Source organism: Cyprinus carpio, chromosome B19 (assembly GCF_018340385.1).
Source record: "Cyprinus carpio isolate SPL01 chromosome B19, ASM1834038v1, whole genome shotgun sequence".
In the NCBI taxonomy this organism is placed as follows: Eukaryota; Metazoa; Chordata; class Actinopteri; order Cypriniformes; family Cyprinidae; genus Cyprinus; species Cyprinus carpio.
In genome coordinates, this window is record NC_056615.1 from 27,503,956 (window position 1) to 27,522,345 (window position 18,390).

The 18,390-nt window shown below is 38.0% G+C and overlaps 1 protein-coding gene across 1 annotated transcript; it reads right to left on the minus strand.

Annotated features, from left to right (window-relative positions):
* Positions 1-7,544: 7,544 nt before the first annotated feature.
* On the minus strand, positions 7,545-18,239 carry LOC122140684 (trichohyalin-like). The gene is made up of 4 exons (XM_042745316.1): positions 17,819-18,239; positions 13,439-17,104; positions 9,198-9,432; positions 7,545-8,317 (listed from the first exon to the last, which is right to left on the minus strand). The coding sequence occupies exons 2-4, from the start codon at positions 17,015-17,017 to the stop codon at positions 8,289-8,291; spliced, it is 3,843 nt and encodes a 1,280-aa protein (XP_042601250.1). The 5' UTR covers positions 17,018-17,104; positions 17,819-18,239; the 3' UTR covers positions 7,545-8,288.
* Positions 18,240-18,390: the final 151 nt, after the last annotated feature.

The following is an 18,390-nucleotide window of genomic DNA, read 5'->3' on the forward strand; positions in this document are numbered from 1 at the left end:
CAGTCCTCTAACACGGACGGAGTGAATGGACATGTAGCTTCAGGAGGAGGTGTGGGGAATGAGAAAGAACTGAGATCAGTCTGTTCTCAGATTCATCTGACTCTTTAGGCTGATTTGAGGAGGTCAGGTCTGTTCTGTTGGGTTGTGATCACACAGATTGTCCAGCTGTATCCTGGCCTGTGTATGTGGCTGTACTGCTCTGTGTGTGTGTGTGTGTGTATGGTCTGGGTCAGTAGTGCGTGAATAACAGTGTTGGGGACTGAAACTGTCCCCTGCTCAGACCTGCACTTAACACTGAATTGATTTCAGACACCCCTTGCCGTCCTGGGAGGGTCCGGGCTTTACCGCTGGAGAATAACCCCAACACACACACACACACACATACATACTGTAAAATCAAAATTCTGCATAAGACTGAACACACCAGCACTGATTTAGAAGAACAAAACACTGGCTATATGTTCAGCATACTAACATGCATATAGTATGCAAACTTTCTTTATGCATGAAAAACACTTGTCAAAAATGCAATACGCTCTCAGAAATAAAGGTACAAAAGCTGTCACTGGGGCGGTTCCTTTTCAAAAGGTACATGTTGTACCTATAAGGTTCTAATATGCACACTTTAAGAAGTAAAATGTACCTTTAAGGTACCAAAATGGACCTTTTGAAAAGTTACCGCCCCAGTGACAGCTTTTGTACCTTTATTTCTGAGAGTGTATACAGCCAGTGAGCTCTGCACTACTGTATCCCACAATGCAATGCACCCTATGAAACCCTTTATTTCCAGTATGACAAATGAAACGGAAGTGATTCTTTTAACATTTTTTATTATATCTAAGAATTTTTTACTCATTATATTTAATCAAATTAAAAGTTATAGGAACAGTTCACCCAAAAATGAAAATTCTGTCATCATTTATTCACCCTCATCTCATTCCAAATCCATCAAACTTTGGTTAAGCTTCAAAACACAAATTAAGATATTTTTAATGAGACCAGACAGTTAAAGTCCAGATAACTGAACCCTAGAAGATCCAAAAAAAAGGTCATAATGCATTTTTAAATGAATTCATATGAATCAAGCATTTAACTGGTCAAGACTTGCAAATAAATATGAATGCATTATATGGTGGACAGATTTAATGTTGGACATTTGAGTTATTATGATAGAGTGCATCAAATATGATTTGTTCATATAAAGCAAACATATCTCTTCACAATCCACTTGATTCATATGGATTCATTTTATGATAAATTTGTGACCTTGTTGGATCTTCAAAGTTTTGGTTGCACCAAAGAAGAGACAGGTTTCATTAAGAATACTGTAATCTGTGTTTCAAAGATGAATGAAAGTCTTATGGGTTTGGAAGGATTGCACTGTAAATTTAAGATGATTTGACATAAAATTGGTTAGAAATGCAAAATTCTGGGATGATCTCATTTGCTGAATTAAAAATACTCATTTAGAGGTCATGTGACAACAATACAGCATATGGCTTCTTGATGCATAATGGGCACGGTTTCATATACTGTAGGCCTACTATTCACTGTACAGTAACTATTATGCCAATAGTCCATTTGGAGTGCAGCCACACTTTTACTACATCAGTTCTGGGTCAGGATGGTGGGTCGGGGTTGTCGTTCGGTACCAGCGCCCCCTGTGGCTCTCCCCAGAGACACCAGCAGACACACAGAGCACTAAAGCTTCCAACATGACTGCAAACAAGTTCCAGTCAATTGTGTGTGTGTGTGTGTGTGTGTGTGTGTGTGTGTGTGTGTGTGTGTGTGTGTGTGTGTGTGTGTGTGTGTACAGGGAGCGTGTTATCCATAGCCGGCGGGCTGGAAAGTCGCGGTGGCTGAAATCAATGCACTGGCACTTTGAGGAGCGTCCGACAGATTTAGGATGTCCCTGTAGGGTTTAAACCGCTGGAAAAAAAGAAAAACATCATCCCTCCATCCCTCCAGAGCCCCAGGGAAAGAGGGATGCTATCCCTCCATCACCCCGGGGAACAAATGCAACACACTTGATAACCTCCATCCTTAATAACCCACTGGACACACACACACACACACACACACACACACACACACACTTTTGTTCATTGGCTTTCATTGTTTTAACACTGAAATAATGATATATTGCTCCAAACCTTTCTGCATTTTAGAGCTACTTATCAGATAAATTAATGTAAATTAAATATTGTAGTGTAAACTATTTCATTATGTTAGAAGAAAGACTAGCACAGCTATGTAGGGAATCCTTTGCACGGGACAACAATAACATTGACCAATCAGAATCAAGTATCAAGTATTCCAAAGCACTACAAATAAATAAGTTAAGTTTAGCTTTCTGTCTAATTATTGTACTTTTTTGCAATTGTTTTAGTCACCAGTTATATCTTTATATTAAATAATACATATACATTGTTGAAAGGTTTGGGGTCAGTGTGATTTTTTTATGTTTTTAAAATTAAGTCTCTTCTGCTTACCAAGGCTGCATTTATTTGATCAAAAAAAAAAAAAATCAAAGCTGAATTTTCAGCATCATTACTCCAGTCTTCAGTGTCACATGATTCTTCAGAAATCATTCTAATATACTGATTTGCTGCTCAAGAAACATTTCTGATTATTAATAATGTTGAAAACAATATTTTTGTGGAAACCGTGATACATTTTATTTTTTAAGATTAATTGATGAATAGAAAGTTCAAAAGAGCAGCATTTATTTGAAATAGAAATCTTAAAATGTAAAATGTCTTCACTGTCACTTTTGATAAATTTAATGCATCTTTGATGAGTAAAAGCATTATTTTCTTTAAATAAACTTTTAAATGCTAGTGTAACTTAGAGGTATTTCTAATATGCTAAAATATACATAAAGCATCATGCCAACAGTGTGATCAAATGCCTTTTGGAGCAGATGGTGGCTCCTCTGGAGCTGAACTGTTGACCTCGTTGGCCCCAGTTATGACAGACCTACAGGAGAACCGGAGGATGCATTGGTTCATAGTGATCTGTGGGAGTTCATCTGTCTTAGTTTAATTAGCAGGAGAGTATAATCTCATGAGTGTTGGAGGTATGATGTACCTGATAAAAGCTTAAGGCTTGCTGGTTTGGTCGCCACTAGGACTGACCTATGACCATCACCGCTGTGTCTCTGTGCAAGGCACTTAACCACAGGTTACTCTAGACTAGATGGACTAAACCTGTGGTAAGTCAACTATAAGACACTTTAAAGCATTCGTTTTTACATTCAATTAATTAAAAAAAATACCATTTGAAATATATTTCTTAAAATGTTTCTCCCTCATAAAGTCTGTTTGTAAATTACACTATACAGGTCAAAATTTCGGGATCTTGAAAGAATTTAATAATTTTATTTAGCAAGGACACATTAAATGTGACTAAAACATAATATAAATGACATGTCCACACCTGAACCAGTGTTTGTGACTTGATATGCCATAGAGCAGCGACATTAATTTATGATGGGGTCAGTCTCCATGGAGTAACCTGAGGTTAAGTGTCTTGATAACAGACACACTGGTGATAATTAATAGGTCAGTCCTTGTGGGAATTGAACCAGCAACCTTCCAGATACCAGCTTTGAGTTCTGACCACAACACTAAACCACACCAGACCGCAAACCCTCCGGAAAACACTTAAGATTTATAAAAACACCAAAACAACTGGTCCCTCTGGAGCACAGAGCCGGATAAAACAACCTGGAATTTATCCAAACTCAAAACTACTTAATACTCCCAGATAAATGCTGTTTAAAGGGTTAAATCACCACTTTCTCATGCTCATGTTGTCCCAAACTGTCCTTTAAGATTTACTTTCTTCACAGAAACAAAAGGAGCTGTTGTACTCCTTTCAGTGACTATAAAGCTGTTAAGAAAAGACAAAGAAAAAGTACTAGGACTTATGGTGCACTTTTGACACTATTTCATTGTATGACAAAGAGCAATGTTCTGTTGCAGAAGAAATCAATAAAAATGATGGTCAATTATTCCTTTAAGACTCAATCTTTTTTACCGCAGGCTGATGGTGTTTGTACCTAACGGTTCTAGTACACGTGAATGTCTGAAGCCTCTGGCAGTGGAGCGTTTCAGACTCCATTGCATTGCATTGTGATGTCTGGCAACTCGCATCCAGACAAATTTCTGACAGCAGCTCTGTATGACACATAAATAATAGCCAAAAACAATGTTTTTCAGTGCAACACAACAATAGCAGTGCTTGTTGACAATAAAATGTGCTATTCTACAAGCTTGGCACTGAAAGAAATGCATGCATTTAGGAGAATATGGAAATTCATGCATTTAGGAGAATATTGAAATTCATGCATTTAGGAGAATATTGAAATTCATGCATTTAGGAGAATATTGAAATTCATGCGTTTAGGAAAATATTGAAGTGCATGCATTTAGGAGAATAGTGAAGGCTACTTGTAATATGAGCATTTTATTTGTAATGGTGGTAGCCGCCCAAAATACAAGTAGACTATTTTTAAAGATTTGTTCAGGTGCCAGACAGGTTTAATCCTGACAAAATTTAAATGAACCCAGTATGTGTATTCCTGGGAATCAAACCGGCATTTGCAAACTATTAAAGGAATGATGGGAATCAAAGCAAAAGTTTACAAAACTACAAAGTGAATCTGACAACTTATGGGATTTTATTTTATTTGTTCTTTCATGCTCCAATAGAAGCATCACATCTGTGCATCAAAGGTGTGCTCAGGTAAAGCAATGCAATGTCTGGATCTGACAAACCCATACACACACCTCTGGTACTCGGTGTGTGGTAAAGGATCTGAACAGAACTATATAATTGAGGTGTAATTAACTGGTGAGACTGTCTGTGCTATCCGTGTTCTATGGTGTGATTTGCCTTTTGGGAAAAGAACTATTTCAAGACTGAACCCCCTGCACGGTGAGAAAGCCACATCTGACATCTTACAGTGCACACCGCCGATAGAACAGAGAGATTTGCTGTCATTTTCAGACAGACTTATGTCTATATATGAGCAAGTTTCTGTCTTGTACAGCTCTTAGACACACACTGAGAAAACTTAACCAAACAAACATGAATATATCAGATGAGCCTTAAAAAGACATGACAAGCAGCCATCAGATCATTAGAGAGGGAATTGAGATTAAAGCAATCTGTTAATGACTAGATGAGCTTCCTAAAGCCTTAAAAATTCACTTATGTTTATGCACTAAGCAGATGTTTCATGCCAAATTGACAATAAAATGCACAAATTATGTTACGTGGAAATTACCATGATAGAGTGGAGAAAATACACAGCATGTGCTCAGATAGGCCCCAAATGACAAGAGGAAAACTAAAAAACCCAACAAATAACCTGTAATATTTGCAAATGCATTGACTCAAGCTGCTGTTAAACTAATATTGCATTAGACTGACAATGCACAAACACACAGCTGTTCATATTGTGAAGTTATGCATCGCTTTGACAATGAAATTGGAATGCAATAAACACAGAATTTAAGAAATCATTCATAAATAGCATAATAATATCTAAAGTATTATGCATTAATTTCTTATTCAAAATACAATGCCTGGCACACTGAATGTAAAACCGGGTCTGCTGTTTTTGACAATATTTTACTACGGTGTAAAACATCCCTCCAATTACAATTGCACTGCATGTAATTATAATGGTTCATAATTATTTTTTAGTAAATATGCTGATTCTGAGGACCCAGATGTGGAGGATAACCAAATTATTCAAATCTAGTTTGATCTAACCCAGTCAAATTTCTGATTCTGTGATCATTTAGTGAAGAATCATAATTGAATCACTGTCGGAGCATATATTTACACCCTTTTTAATCGCTACACAAGAGTTCCTAACAAGCACAGAGTATTTATAGAGCAAGAACAGAGCTGATGAAGGTCCCAGAGCTGGCCCATCATGAGCAGGTGTCTTAACACTCATTTTAAAAATGGATGTTGAGTGATATGTACATTAGAAACTGGGTTTTGATGGATGGGTTACTGGGATCATGTGACAGACCCGAGGACCAGGCCTATGTGGGGTCCGAAAAACAGAAGCTGTCTAAATCTTTCTTTATTGAAGCATAAAGTTTTTCTCAGTTTTCAGTCTTTTGCTGCTCTCTAGTGGTCTTTATGGATAATTGATTTGGACCAACAAATTTCTCACAAACTAGATAAGTTAGGAAAGAAAGTGTCCCCGCAAAATCATAGCACAGCATAAAAACTAGTGGTTTTATCGCCCTTACCAACAGTAGCCTACTGAAGCACTACGGTACAGGGTTGTCAATAATATACCATTACTGCAATAGGCCAATATAGCATGGTATTACTGTACTGATATATTAGTTATGGTATTAACATGCTGTTTCAATGAATATGTACATGGCAATATTATGGTACATTTATAAGTAGGCTACTATAAAACATACTTACATTATGACATAAGGTTACTGTCCGCTTCATAATCTTGGGGAGAAGGTCGTTTAACTGACGATACGCGAACAGAGCCGTTATATTTTTTCCGCTCATCAAGAATTTAAAATGATTCGGCGGGGAAAACTTTATCGATGTAAAATATCAAAAAGTATTAAATTAATAACATTAAAATAGGTTAATAATCATATGTATCGTATGATATTAATTTGTTCTATTAAAATACATTTTGAAGCTCTATTTGGATGTTGTCACGTGATCACATGTCTGCTGTGATTGGATGAGCCGATACCGGCGTGTTTTGGCATCGCAGGTTTAATTTACAAACAGCAATTTAACAACTAATTAACGCGTTTTGAATGATAGAGCGTGTTTACTACGCTATGTGAGTCGAACTGAAGAGAAGAAAGACAGTGCAGGTAAGATTTGAATATTAGCAAACATTTTAGATATGCTTGGAAGGGACTCCACATTAGCAAGCTAACACTAACATTAACAACTGTATACAGCGAGCATTGAGTAGGCCTATCATTGTTTACATACTAAGTGTATCATTGAACAATGTTATTTTGTTGTAAGACACATCTGAAAGAGGATTTCATTACTCTTAAAATTATAGATATTGATTGTTGAACAATACTGCATCGGAAATCGTCAATCATAGATGACATTTTCAGTTGTACAGCTGTTGAAATAAGTCGATGCTAAGACATACATTTAAATATTAAGTGTGACTTATAAGTTAGAGAAGTATTGTACCTAATCAAGTACTTTACAAATACTTAAAAATGTCACCTGAAAGCTTATTTTGGTTTAAAGAACCAGTGGTGTGAGCAGAAACAACCTCTAATTAAATTTGGCAAAGGCATTAAATTGGATTACATTGATTTTTTTTAGTGTAACTGTCAACAGAGACTGTGTAGATGGGCAGCTCATTAATATTTAAAATGATTTGATGTGAAGAAACACTCATTGTTACTATGAATATCCAGCAGGTGGCGCTTTAATACAGCCAGTGTGTAGAAGGATGGATAAAATAACCACTCACACCAACACACACACACATCAAAAACACACACTGTATTTGCCTGTAATGTTTATTAACATTTTGAAGGTGCTTCTTCATTTTGTTGTAAAGTTAAAATAGACAAACTGGTATTCAAGTACAAACAATATACAAAAGTTGGATTTTTATTTGATCACATTGCAAAAATCCACGTGTGTCCCACTGCAAAACACAAAACTCTCTCGCTCACTCATACTCTATATGCAATGTCAGAATCCTATTTTACAATCACATGATGAAAACCTATCCATTTCCTATACAAATATCATGTCACTGTCCAATGAAAATATTAAATCTAAGCTTTATTAATCATAATCGTACATCACAAAAGGGAGTGAACTCTAAACATGTGACACTCAGATAAAGAGGGTTTAATTTTTTTAAGCATTTTAAAATGAACAAAGCATTCAAAACATAAAGATTTTAAATCGTAAAACGCGTTAAATTGTGCAAACCATCTTATGAGACCTGAGGATATTGTTCTGTGAATCAGAGCAGCACTTACAACTTGTCCCTGACATTAAATCTCTGAACATGAAGCAGAAATGCTTTTAAAATAATTTCATTAAAATAATCTCTAAAAATGTTACGCTTGTAAAGAATTTTTGATTCTCTGTTCGGACAAGCAAAACTAATTCATTATTAATAAAATAAAATAATTTTTAAAACCACTTTAAAAAAAAAAAAAAAAAAAACTTCATTACTTACACCTCCTGCAAATGTAAAGAATTGAAAATTTAAAGGACGCCATGGGTTGTCATTTAGAAACTCGTTTACAGGATTCATCTGGGGGGAAAAGACAGAGAAAAATATTTTAAATGACAATGAAAAACATTTTCATAAATTTTATGAATTATTTTTATTTATTATTATTATTATTATTATTTTTTTTTTTTTTTATTTTTTTTTACTGGAGCAGGACTGTGCCAGATTCAATTTTTATTTTTAATTATTTTTAAGGAACTTCACCCAAAATTTGCAGAAAATTGCACTTGATCATGAACTCATATTTTAGCCAGAAGCAATGCCTTAATGATGGATTTGTCAGCTGTTTGGACTCTCATTCTGATGGCACCCATTCACTGCAGAGCATCCACTGCTGAGCAAGTGATGCAATGCTACGTTTCTCCAAAACTGATGAAGAAACAAACTCCTCTACATCTTGGATGACCTGAGTGTGAGTAAATTTTCAGCTAATTTTCATTTTTGGGTGAACTATCCCTTTAAGAGCAGTGCAAGCAAAAACACTGAAAGTTAAAAAAAAAAAAAAAAAAAACACTCTTTATATTTATGTAGTAAAGGCAAACATGTTCACCAAACTCCTTAAAACTATTTTTTCATGAGTTTTCACAAATGCAACATCTACATGTAGTCATTCAGCAGAATTTAAGATCTATTTAAAAAATATATCTTTGTTATTTTTTCATCCAGGGGAATCAACCTCATTTTGTGCACTTTAAGTGTCAGTGTAGCTTATGGTTAATTTCCTGCTTTATCAGAAATGAAAGTTATTAACAGAATTCTAAATCTGTCGTTCATTAATGTGTCACAGAATTACCTAAAGAGTTTATTAATAATGTTTATTTTTTATATAAAAGAATATAAGGTTTGTTAATTCCATTGTTGGTTTGCTTATATTTTGATGATGTAATTTGAAGCCACTAACCAACTTTAAGGAACCGAGCCCTTCCTGCGCTCTCATTCATGCCACTGCGAGACACAAACGGCACGCTCTCCTCTTCCTCGTCTTCTTCCTGTCCCTCGGCCTCCTGCTCGCCCCCTTCCCTCCTGCCGTCCTCTGGCCCCGGGTGAGGAGAGTAAGGGAGGGATGCTAGCGCACAGTCTTCTGAAGGGTACTCACAAACTTTCTCCAGCTGAGCGTCATCGAAACACACCTTCACCTAAACCAGAGGGACGGTGAGAGAAAGAGTGACGGAGCAGTCAGGAAAGACACATTACAGCACAGTCTGGAAAATCCAAGTGCTTATGCTAAAAAAGAGTTAGAAAAGACTAAAACGTTTATTTGGCATAACATCAGCTTTTGTTTTCCACAGAAGAAATCTTACAGGTTTGGAACAGCATGAGGGTGAGTGACTGATTATGGATAAACTAATGTGTAAATGCATACACCGTTAAAAATTATTTTTACAAAGTTGTACATTTTAAACAAAAATTATTGGAGTATGTTTGACAAGAAAATACTATTTCAGTTTTTCTACAGAACCATTTCAAGTTTAATTCAAAGTAAATCCTGTCCCGTTTTTTTTATTTAGCATACAATAAGCAGTGTCGGGTAAATTATTCTAAAAAAAAGGTAATTAATTACAAGCTACTTATTTCATATTCAAAAGTGTAATTGGATACTAATTACTCTCTCTCTGTCTCTCTCTCTCTCTCTCTCTCTCTCTCTCTCTGAAACTTCAACCAGTTGAACAATACAAGGATAGACATGAAACTGTTCTTTTAATTCCTTCAAATAAATAATAGAAAACTGTATAAATTATTCTTGAACTGACCGAAGTATTTAAAGGGAGAAGATTACATTAAAACATACATTTTAACATTAGATGTCACATTTTTGATGTTAAACCCACTATTGTTTTATATAGACTTGATCTAGTCTACACAGCATTTAATGCAATTACATCAGAAGTAGCTGTAATTAAATTACAGGGAAATTAAAAGTAATCCCTTACTTTTTTAAGGGCAAAGTAATTAAATTACAGTAATGGTTATAAAGTAATGCGTTACACCCAACACTGGCAATAAGACATAATTGAATGTTTTTGTCTGGCATATAGTTTCTTAAAATGTGTAAATGTTAAAGCAGGACAGACGTCGTGTTAGAAGGTTAAACCACAATTGAAACCATTGCCCTTAAATCAAAACAGAAAATCTTAAATTCATAAGGTCATGACATAAAATTTTGCATGGATTGCAAAAAAAAAAAATATATAAAAAAAAATATATATATATATATATATATATATACATATATCTTGCATTTATTGAAACTTCCTCAAGACAAGGTACATTTACTTGAGATACACAATGAAGATTTGAAATCTTCTGAGAAACCGGTCAAAATTTTAGGAATTAGAAAACAGAAATAACAGTGGACATATAGTAATACAGAGAGAAAAGTAGCACTATAATGGCCTAAGGTTCAAATGAGGAAAGTGTAGAGTCACCCCCTCGGACAGATTAAGAGCTGGTGAAGAGACTGACGTCAATCGTTCTGCAGGGGGCATACTGCTTTTACTGTTTCTGATGTATGAAGCATGGGAACAGTACAAGATTTTCTGTATGCACAGGCCAAATGAGCCCAGTCACAGAACATAAAACTGTCTCAAAAGACAGTCAACAAGCGTGAACTGTAAGACGAATGAAGGTTAGATGTGGTCAGAGTGTAAACCGGGGTAATGAGTCTTGGAGAAAACACACTTTCACACACACACGCTGTTAAATGTAACGCATGTACACGTGATACTGTCGGTCGTACAGCATTAACGGAAATTTTAATAAACTGATAACCCTAGGTTGCTCTTGGTTTTATGCATTCTCTTCTGTATGTGCTGAAGGAAGTGACACCGCTCAGAGGAGGAAGTAGCCAAAGAGTTGTCAAAAGACTGCTTTAAAAACTCCAAAATGTTACAGCTATATAAAACACATGTAGCTTGTTATAAAAAGTACATTTATTATGCTTGTCACCTTCATCCATGTGTACAGTTTAGCTTTTCGTGCTATGCTCTGCTGAAATGTCTTGTTTTTATCACTTTAATTGGAAAAATTGATTTATTTACACTACTTTGTAATTTTTTTTTGAATAATTAGATTTTTTAGTTTTTTTTATAAAAACCTTTTTTTATCAGTTGAAACTCTTTAATCTAAAATATTTACTTGTAGTACCCCTGTTTTACATGAATATTTCAATTATTTACCAAATTATTCACTGTGATGCTGGTTAGTCATGTCATTGAGTTTTATATATATATATATATATATATATATATTGCAATGCAATATATATATATATATATATATATATATATATATATATATAAGTGATTTAAAAAAAATTATGATTTAATAATTTTAAATTCCATGAACTCTTGTTTTAATTTTAATAACGTTTAATATAACTATTAACATTTCATCAACTTTATGTATTTCCCCTACAAATCCAGGTTTAAGGAAGAAACACTTTGGCAGATAATATACTGTAGTTCATTGTCATAAATGGCCTACATTAATGCTAATGTAATGAGTTTGTATTCTAATTTATAACATGCAGTCGTAGCTGCACGTTTATCTGTATTCTGCAACTTTACTTAAGGTAACACAACTATGTCAATAATAAAATTGAATGCTTTCTCCAACATCATAGATGCTTGTGGTCTTCTCTCTCAGGAGTCTGATTTCATTGTTGTCTTCCCTTCATGTACATTTGACTCCAGTTCCTGGCAGAAGTTAGTGTATGTGGTTACACTGATCGCCACAATGCAAACATACTGCTCTATTAACTCCCTGTGAAAACCCAGCTAAATTAAAAGGTCATCCTTCTGTTCCTAGGAGAATGCTGCCAAATTCTCTCGTTCCCTCTTTCTGCTCTGTTGAGTTCCTTTGTGTTTGCTGTGTCCCACTTACTACAATAAGCTGTGTTTGATGAGAACAAGCAGTGCCATTAAACCTCATATCGGAAGACAGGAGCAGGACCATATATCTCTCTGAGTAGTTGCTGATAGGTGAGATGCAGAGTTTTCCAGAAGTGAAAGTTTACAGCATTGTGTGTGTTAGTATTTTTGCAGCTCTAGGGAGGAACTACAAAGATATTGAGAGGAAGCCAAGCATTCAGTAGTATATCATGTATATCAGTCTCACTGACATATCCTGCAATCAGATACCATCACAAATGACTTGTGGTCACATCAGTCTTCTCTATGTATTGTTATTCCCCCTATAGTGTAACCTAAGAATAAAAATAAGACATGACTGGAAGTAATGATGATGTGCAGTTCAATAAGTCAGATGTCCATTAAGCAAACCCTGTGGTTAATTCAGTGAAGGATTTGTGAAACTGATAGTTGCAGAGTTTGTCTTTTGTAAGAATCAGACTCCATTGGTCATGCTTTAGGTTTGTTTTGTGTGAAAACAGCATAGACAATGCAATAGAATAACATGCTTCTTCATGCTTGTGAGGTCGAGTATATAGTGTTCTGTAAACATCCTGACACTGTTATTCTTATTCTTCTGTAGACTTAAAACTACATAATGCTCTGCCCTGGGTCATTCTGGACTAACAAACATCGAGGTCAGACAGGACAGTGTCAGGGTGAAAGGTACTGAAGAAGGCATGACCGCAATAGATTAATCCCAATCTATTCATAGACTTGCATTCTACTTTGGAGTCAGTAAGTGTAGGTGTAAGTCAATCATTTTTTAAAGGTAGGAGTAATCATATTTTTATGACTTGGTTCATTTAATTACTTCTGAATAATGCACAATGAATAAGGTGTTTCCTAAAGTCATTTTCCATTTTTTCTTTTTTTCATGCAGCATTTAAATGTGTTAACTTGCACAGGGACTATCTTCACCTGTGGACTGTGATGGCGTGAGAGATAAGCCTAATCCAGGCTTAACGCTGAGCAACTGCTTTGGCCGCAATCAAAGACGACAGAGATATTCTGGCCTGACTATTGAGAGATCACATTTGATTAGCTTTCAGGAATCTACTCAAGTGCAATTGTCTCTTCTCTGAAATAAAAAAAAAAAATCTCACTAAACCAAAATGCAAGTTGCAAATTATTTTCATTGCATATCCCATTGTATCTCCATTTGTATTGCCCTAATACAATGTGCATAGCAGCTCATCGTATAGGTCATGCAAAAACACAAAAACCCACTCACCGCTTTCGCTGTCCCTTTGCTTTTCACCAAGCATGACCGTTCAAGGTTCTGGTAGCCTCCAATCACCTCAATCTCTTCTGCTGTAGGATACCGTTTCTTCCCTGCCTCCTTGGTGCTGTTGGGAGCAGGGGTGGTTATATGGCCCTGGGGGGCCGCTTTGGGCACTGCAGGGGTTACTGTTGCGATGCCACCAGAGGAGGCTGCCCCTGCAGGTCTTCTAGGGGTGATTGTGATGGTCGTTCCTCTCTTACCTGGTCCACCCGAGGCACTCCTAATGGAAAAGAGAGGTGGAGATGGAGATGAAGACGGAGATGCGGTGCAGGGAGAGGATGATGATTGAGAGTTTTGTTCTGGAGGTTTCTGGGAGTTTTCTGTTGATTCGCTGTTCCGGGCATTGATTGTGAATGATCTGACCTGCTGGGGTTTAGGGGTTTGTCTTTCGACTTTCTGTTGGGCTTGTGGAAATCTGGGACCTGTAGGTGTTTGGGATTTCTGCGTCTCTCTTAGTATGTCTGGTTTCTTCTGGCCTTCAGCTACCCTAATTTCTGGTTCTACAAGCGGACAACTCTCCATGGTTGGCTGTGCCTTTTTGTCGTTGTGGGAACCACATCCTGCTTCCTGTTCTCTCAGCTGTAGTCGTTCCACCTGCCGCTGTACCATCTGAGCACCTTTCGACTCCATCGTCTCGGTTTTGTCACTATCCCTTCCATGATTCCACAGCTTAGCAGTTTCTGGCAGGATGTCCGGTGACGGTGCTTGTCTGATGGGGTTGTATATACCCTGAGGTCCGCTGTGTGGGGGCATATCAGCTTTCCTTTCACTGATAAACACTGCGGTCCTGGACCCCACAGTCTTGAGGTTATAGATCCGGCTCATGGCATCCAATGAGTCTGAAAGTGGTGGGGAGGGAGAAAGAGAGGGAGGAAGGTATCCTTCCTCTAACGACTCTTCCTCTCTTTCTTCTACTCTTTTGTTAACGTCCTGTGTTCTCCAAGCGATGCACGTCCCACACTCCTCTACATCTCTCTCTGCTTGCCTTGGGCAGATATCGCTCTCTGATACATCTCTGGAGATCTCCCCAACTTCTCTTTCTGTCGAAGCTGACTGCAAGAGCGACAGAGAAACAGGAACAGGAAGTTGAGGGCTTGACTTTGTCATGTTAACTTCCTGTGTGACGTCAAACAGTCTGAGAGTCTCTAATATGGTTTCTTCCTGTTCTCTCACAGTTCCTCCTGCTTCTCTGCTGCCCTCTTCGTTGTCATCATCCCGTCTTTCCTTCTCTTGCTGACGAATTTTCTCTCTCAGAGACTCCACTCGGGTCAGCGGTCGCCCAGCCTTCCAGCTCCCTCTCCTCTCCACTTTTCCTCCATCTTGTTTATCCCCAGCAGGGAGACTCACCCTCCTTCTTTCTGCTGATATATCGACTCCATAAAATACAGTCCTGGGAATGGTGACTCTCTCTTGGGTGCAGAGTTTGCTTTGGTCCAGTGTAACAGTTTGTTGTGGGGGTTCTGAGGTAAAATGTATTTCCTCAGTTGCTTGTTTTGGAAAGCTTTGATACTGTTGATGTTCTTTTTGATCCTGGTTACCCATTTCACCAGAGATCCTTTCCATGTCTCCATGTGAAAACACATACCCAGCCCTCTTGAGTTCTCTGTCTGATTGGACTTTTGCTATTTTACAGACTAGGTCTTCTGTGTGTTGGGTAAGGATCGCTTGTTCAGCATAGGCTGTAGTTGGGCAACTAGAGACCACAAAGGGAGTGTCGACACATTGGCACTGAATTTCTGCAGGGAAATCTATAGTACTGTCATCCGTGGGTGGGATATATATGCCATGGGGTTGTTTTGAAACTGCAACAGTTATCTCATCTATATTACATCTTTCTTTGGATTCTGTTGTGGCTTCGGTTTGGAATTCTATGGGTCTCTGTCTTACCGTCGTCTCTCTTTCCACTTGCCTCTTATCTCTGTGTATGTCTTTATCTATCATTATCTCTCTCTCATTCTCCTCTCTCACTTTCTTAATCTCTTGTTCTGAACTGCTTTCTCTCCCATCATGTTTGATAGGAACTAGTTGTGCAAACGCAATTTCCTCAGGGATTTTGACGGAGGCCAAAGTGAAGCCTTCTCTGTCTAAACTAGACGTCCATTCCTCTGTCTCTCCACGAATGGAGTGGTTCCTCTTATTTTCAACCCTTCTTTCTTTTTGTCTCTTTTCATGCATCACTTCATCAGGTTTGGGTCGTCCCCATCGCCTGGTGACCTTTGGTTCACTTCCTGATTCATCGGTGACCCTCGATTTGACCCTGCGGTCGGAGTACGACCTCTCCACCATCTTAAAATCTGTCTTTTCCTCACAATCTCTGGTTTCCTGTTGGCAAACCACACGGTCAGAGAAGCTAAAGGAGCGTTTGGGAACACCCCCGAATGTCGGACTCGAGTCCATTTTTTCAGTACTCTGGTCCTCCTGCACAAACAGGTCTCCTGTGCTGTATCTGGCCCAGTTCTTGCCTGGCTGGTTGAAGCACTCAATGCTCTTGGAGCGGGTTGGAGGTTTTGGGTGTTCACCGAACTTACTAAGCAGCTGACTGACCCGACCACTACACTCTAGAGTCCCCCTGTCCTTGTGGTTCAGGACTCTCTCTGCTTTTTGCATGACTGTCCTCGACGTCATTCGCATAGAGGACCATATCCCCTCTTTCTCTAAATTCTTGCTCCCTCTCTCTGGGATCCCTACCATCTCAGTTTCCCTTCTTCCTTCCGTCATGGGAGGTTTGATGATTAATACTTCTGAGGCCCTAATTTCCGTCACGCTTCCTCCGCCAGCTAGAAACTCCCTCAAATCCATCCTCATCCTTTTCTGTTCCTCCTCAGCCTCCTTTTCTCTCTTATCCAGTTTTTCCTTACCATTTTTGTCTTTCTCAATGATGATAATATTGTTTGCCTGGATCATGCGAAGACCTACGACCGGAGAAAGTAAGGATGCGCTACTGTCTGTCTCCCTGCTTTCTCTCCCAGTGCTTCTGTCTCGCTCTCTTCCCTCACTTTTACTTCCCATCTTCTCGACCCACATCTCTCTATCGCGTTCTCTCCAAATCTCCTTCTCCGTTTCCTTATTTCTTTCTCTCCCTCTATTATTGGCGGCCTTTTTATATTCATTCTCTCCATCTCTAATCACCTCCTTCCCTCTGTTATCTCTCCTAAAACTGTTCTCAGAACGAATGAAGGGGTTCTGTTGGATGGGGCTGATGGTTTCTTTGGATGTCTGTTTTTGTACTTTATACCCAGTCTGATCAGTCTGGAGTTTAAGTGTAAATTTACTGTCCACCTGCTCCGTGACGATGTCCTCAGTAATGCCCAAGATATCTGGAGTATGCTGTCCTACATCTCTCTCTTTCTCACTCTCTCTTTCCTCATCGTGCTTCGCCCTCCTTCTCTGGATGATCCCTCGCTTCCAAGCCGGCATGCTAGCCAGCCGCTCCTCTTCTTCCCTCTCTTGTCTCTCTCTTTCCTCCTCCTCTCTTCGCTTTCGCTCCAGTAGCAGCTGCTTCCATTCCGGTAAAGCAGAGAGAGACATAACCACGGAGTACTCAATGAAACAGTGCTGTTTTACTAATCAGAACTTTTGCAGAAATGCAGTTTTATCCAATGACATCCAGGAATCCTGTCAAAACAAATTGATGTATACATAAGCTGTTGTATTTATTATGTGGTAAACATGCAGTTAACAGTGCAACACCACTGTCAGAATAAACACTGATGCTCTTACAGGTATATTTAAAATGGATATGTACACGTTGTCAGATAAACTGTCTTATATCAGCAGTATCCTGCTAAATGCAAGTCTTCCTGGAGTACAAATGGGTAAACGGTTTTTATTCAAGCATCAAGATAATAGGTTTAAAATAAATCTGAATGGAAAACAGAGGGTATATTTACTGTACACTGACCGATCCCTTTTTCTGTGCAACATTTAGCTCTTCATTTCAGGTCACTGTGTTTTAAAATTGATTTTAAAAGCACACATTTACATGCAATTTCTCCATGCAAACATTTGCATGCTTGAGTCCAGTCTCATGAAAATGCGTATTAATAGCACTTCTTTCTATTTTTTTTTTTCTTCTTTTTTTTTCTTTACATGCCATTTATGCAGAAACTGACTTCGGCGTGCACAGGATACGCACGTGTTATAATTGCGTATAATACGTTCATTATAATACGCATTTGTTTGCGTGCATATATGGATTCTTGAATGGTGATTTGTTGGATAAAAAGATTTGCTAAGAAAAAATCATGTTCAAAGTATTTGTATTTTGGCATTGATCTATTTGAAACACAATAATCAATATATAATGTTTTAAATAATTGTTTTACTAACCTTATTGCTTCAGATTGTGTGGGATGACTGAATTCCCGACTCAGTGGAATACAGTTTTCCTCGTTTGCACGCGCTCGACGTTCATCTTACCATTAGTTTAACTACAAAAAGATGCCTCACGAGTCCAGATAATTCCTTCAATCCTCTGAAAAGCGAAGCATCAACCTTCTTTCTAACTCGTACCGCGTAAGAAACCTCCAGTTAATTCATATTTCTGTGATTCCTTGGGCTATATCGGTCTCGTGAACCGGAGCGGCAGTGTAGTAAATATTACCGGCTTTAGAGGCGCAGGACTGTAATCCCATAATTACATTAAACTCCAGCGGGAGAATCACAGGCACACACACAACATAATGCCTAAGAAAAGACTTTTAAGTAAGACCGCCGTCTGCTGTCCTCCATCTCCCCCCTCGAGTCCCTCCTCCCGGACACCGGAGCCGTTAACGGGAGAGAGACGCGAGGTGACGGATGCACGGGAATTAAACGTCAGCTCTTAGATAACGTAACCGCTCAGTTGCAGTCCAAACACGCATGCATTAATTGTAGTCTTTATTAGATATTATATAAATATT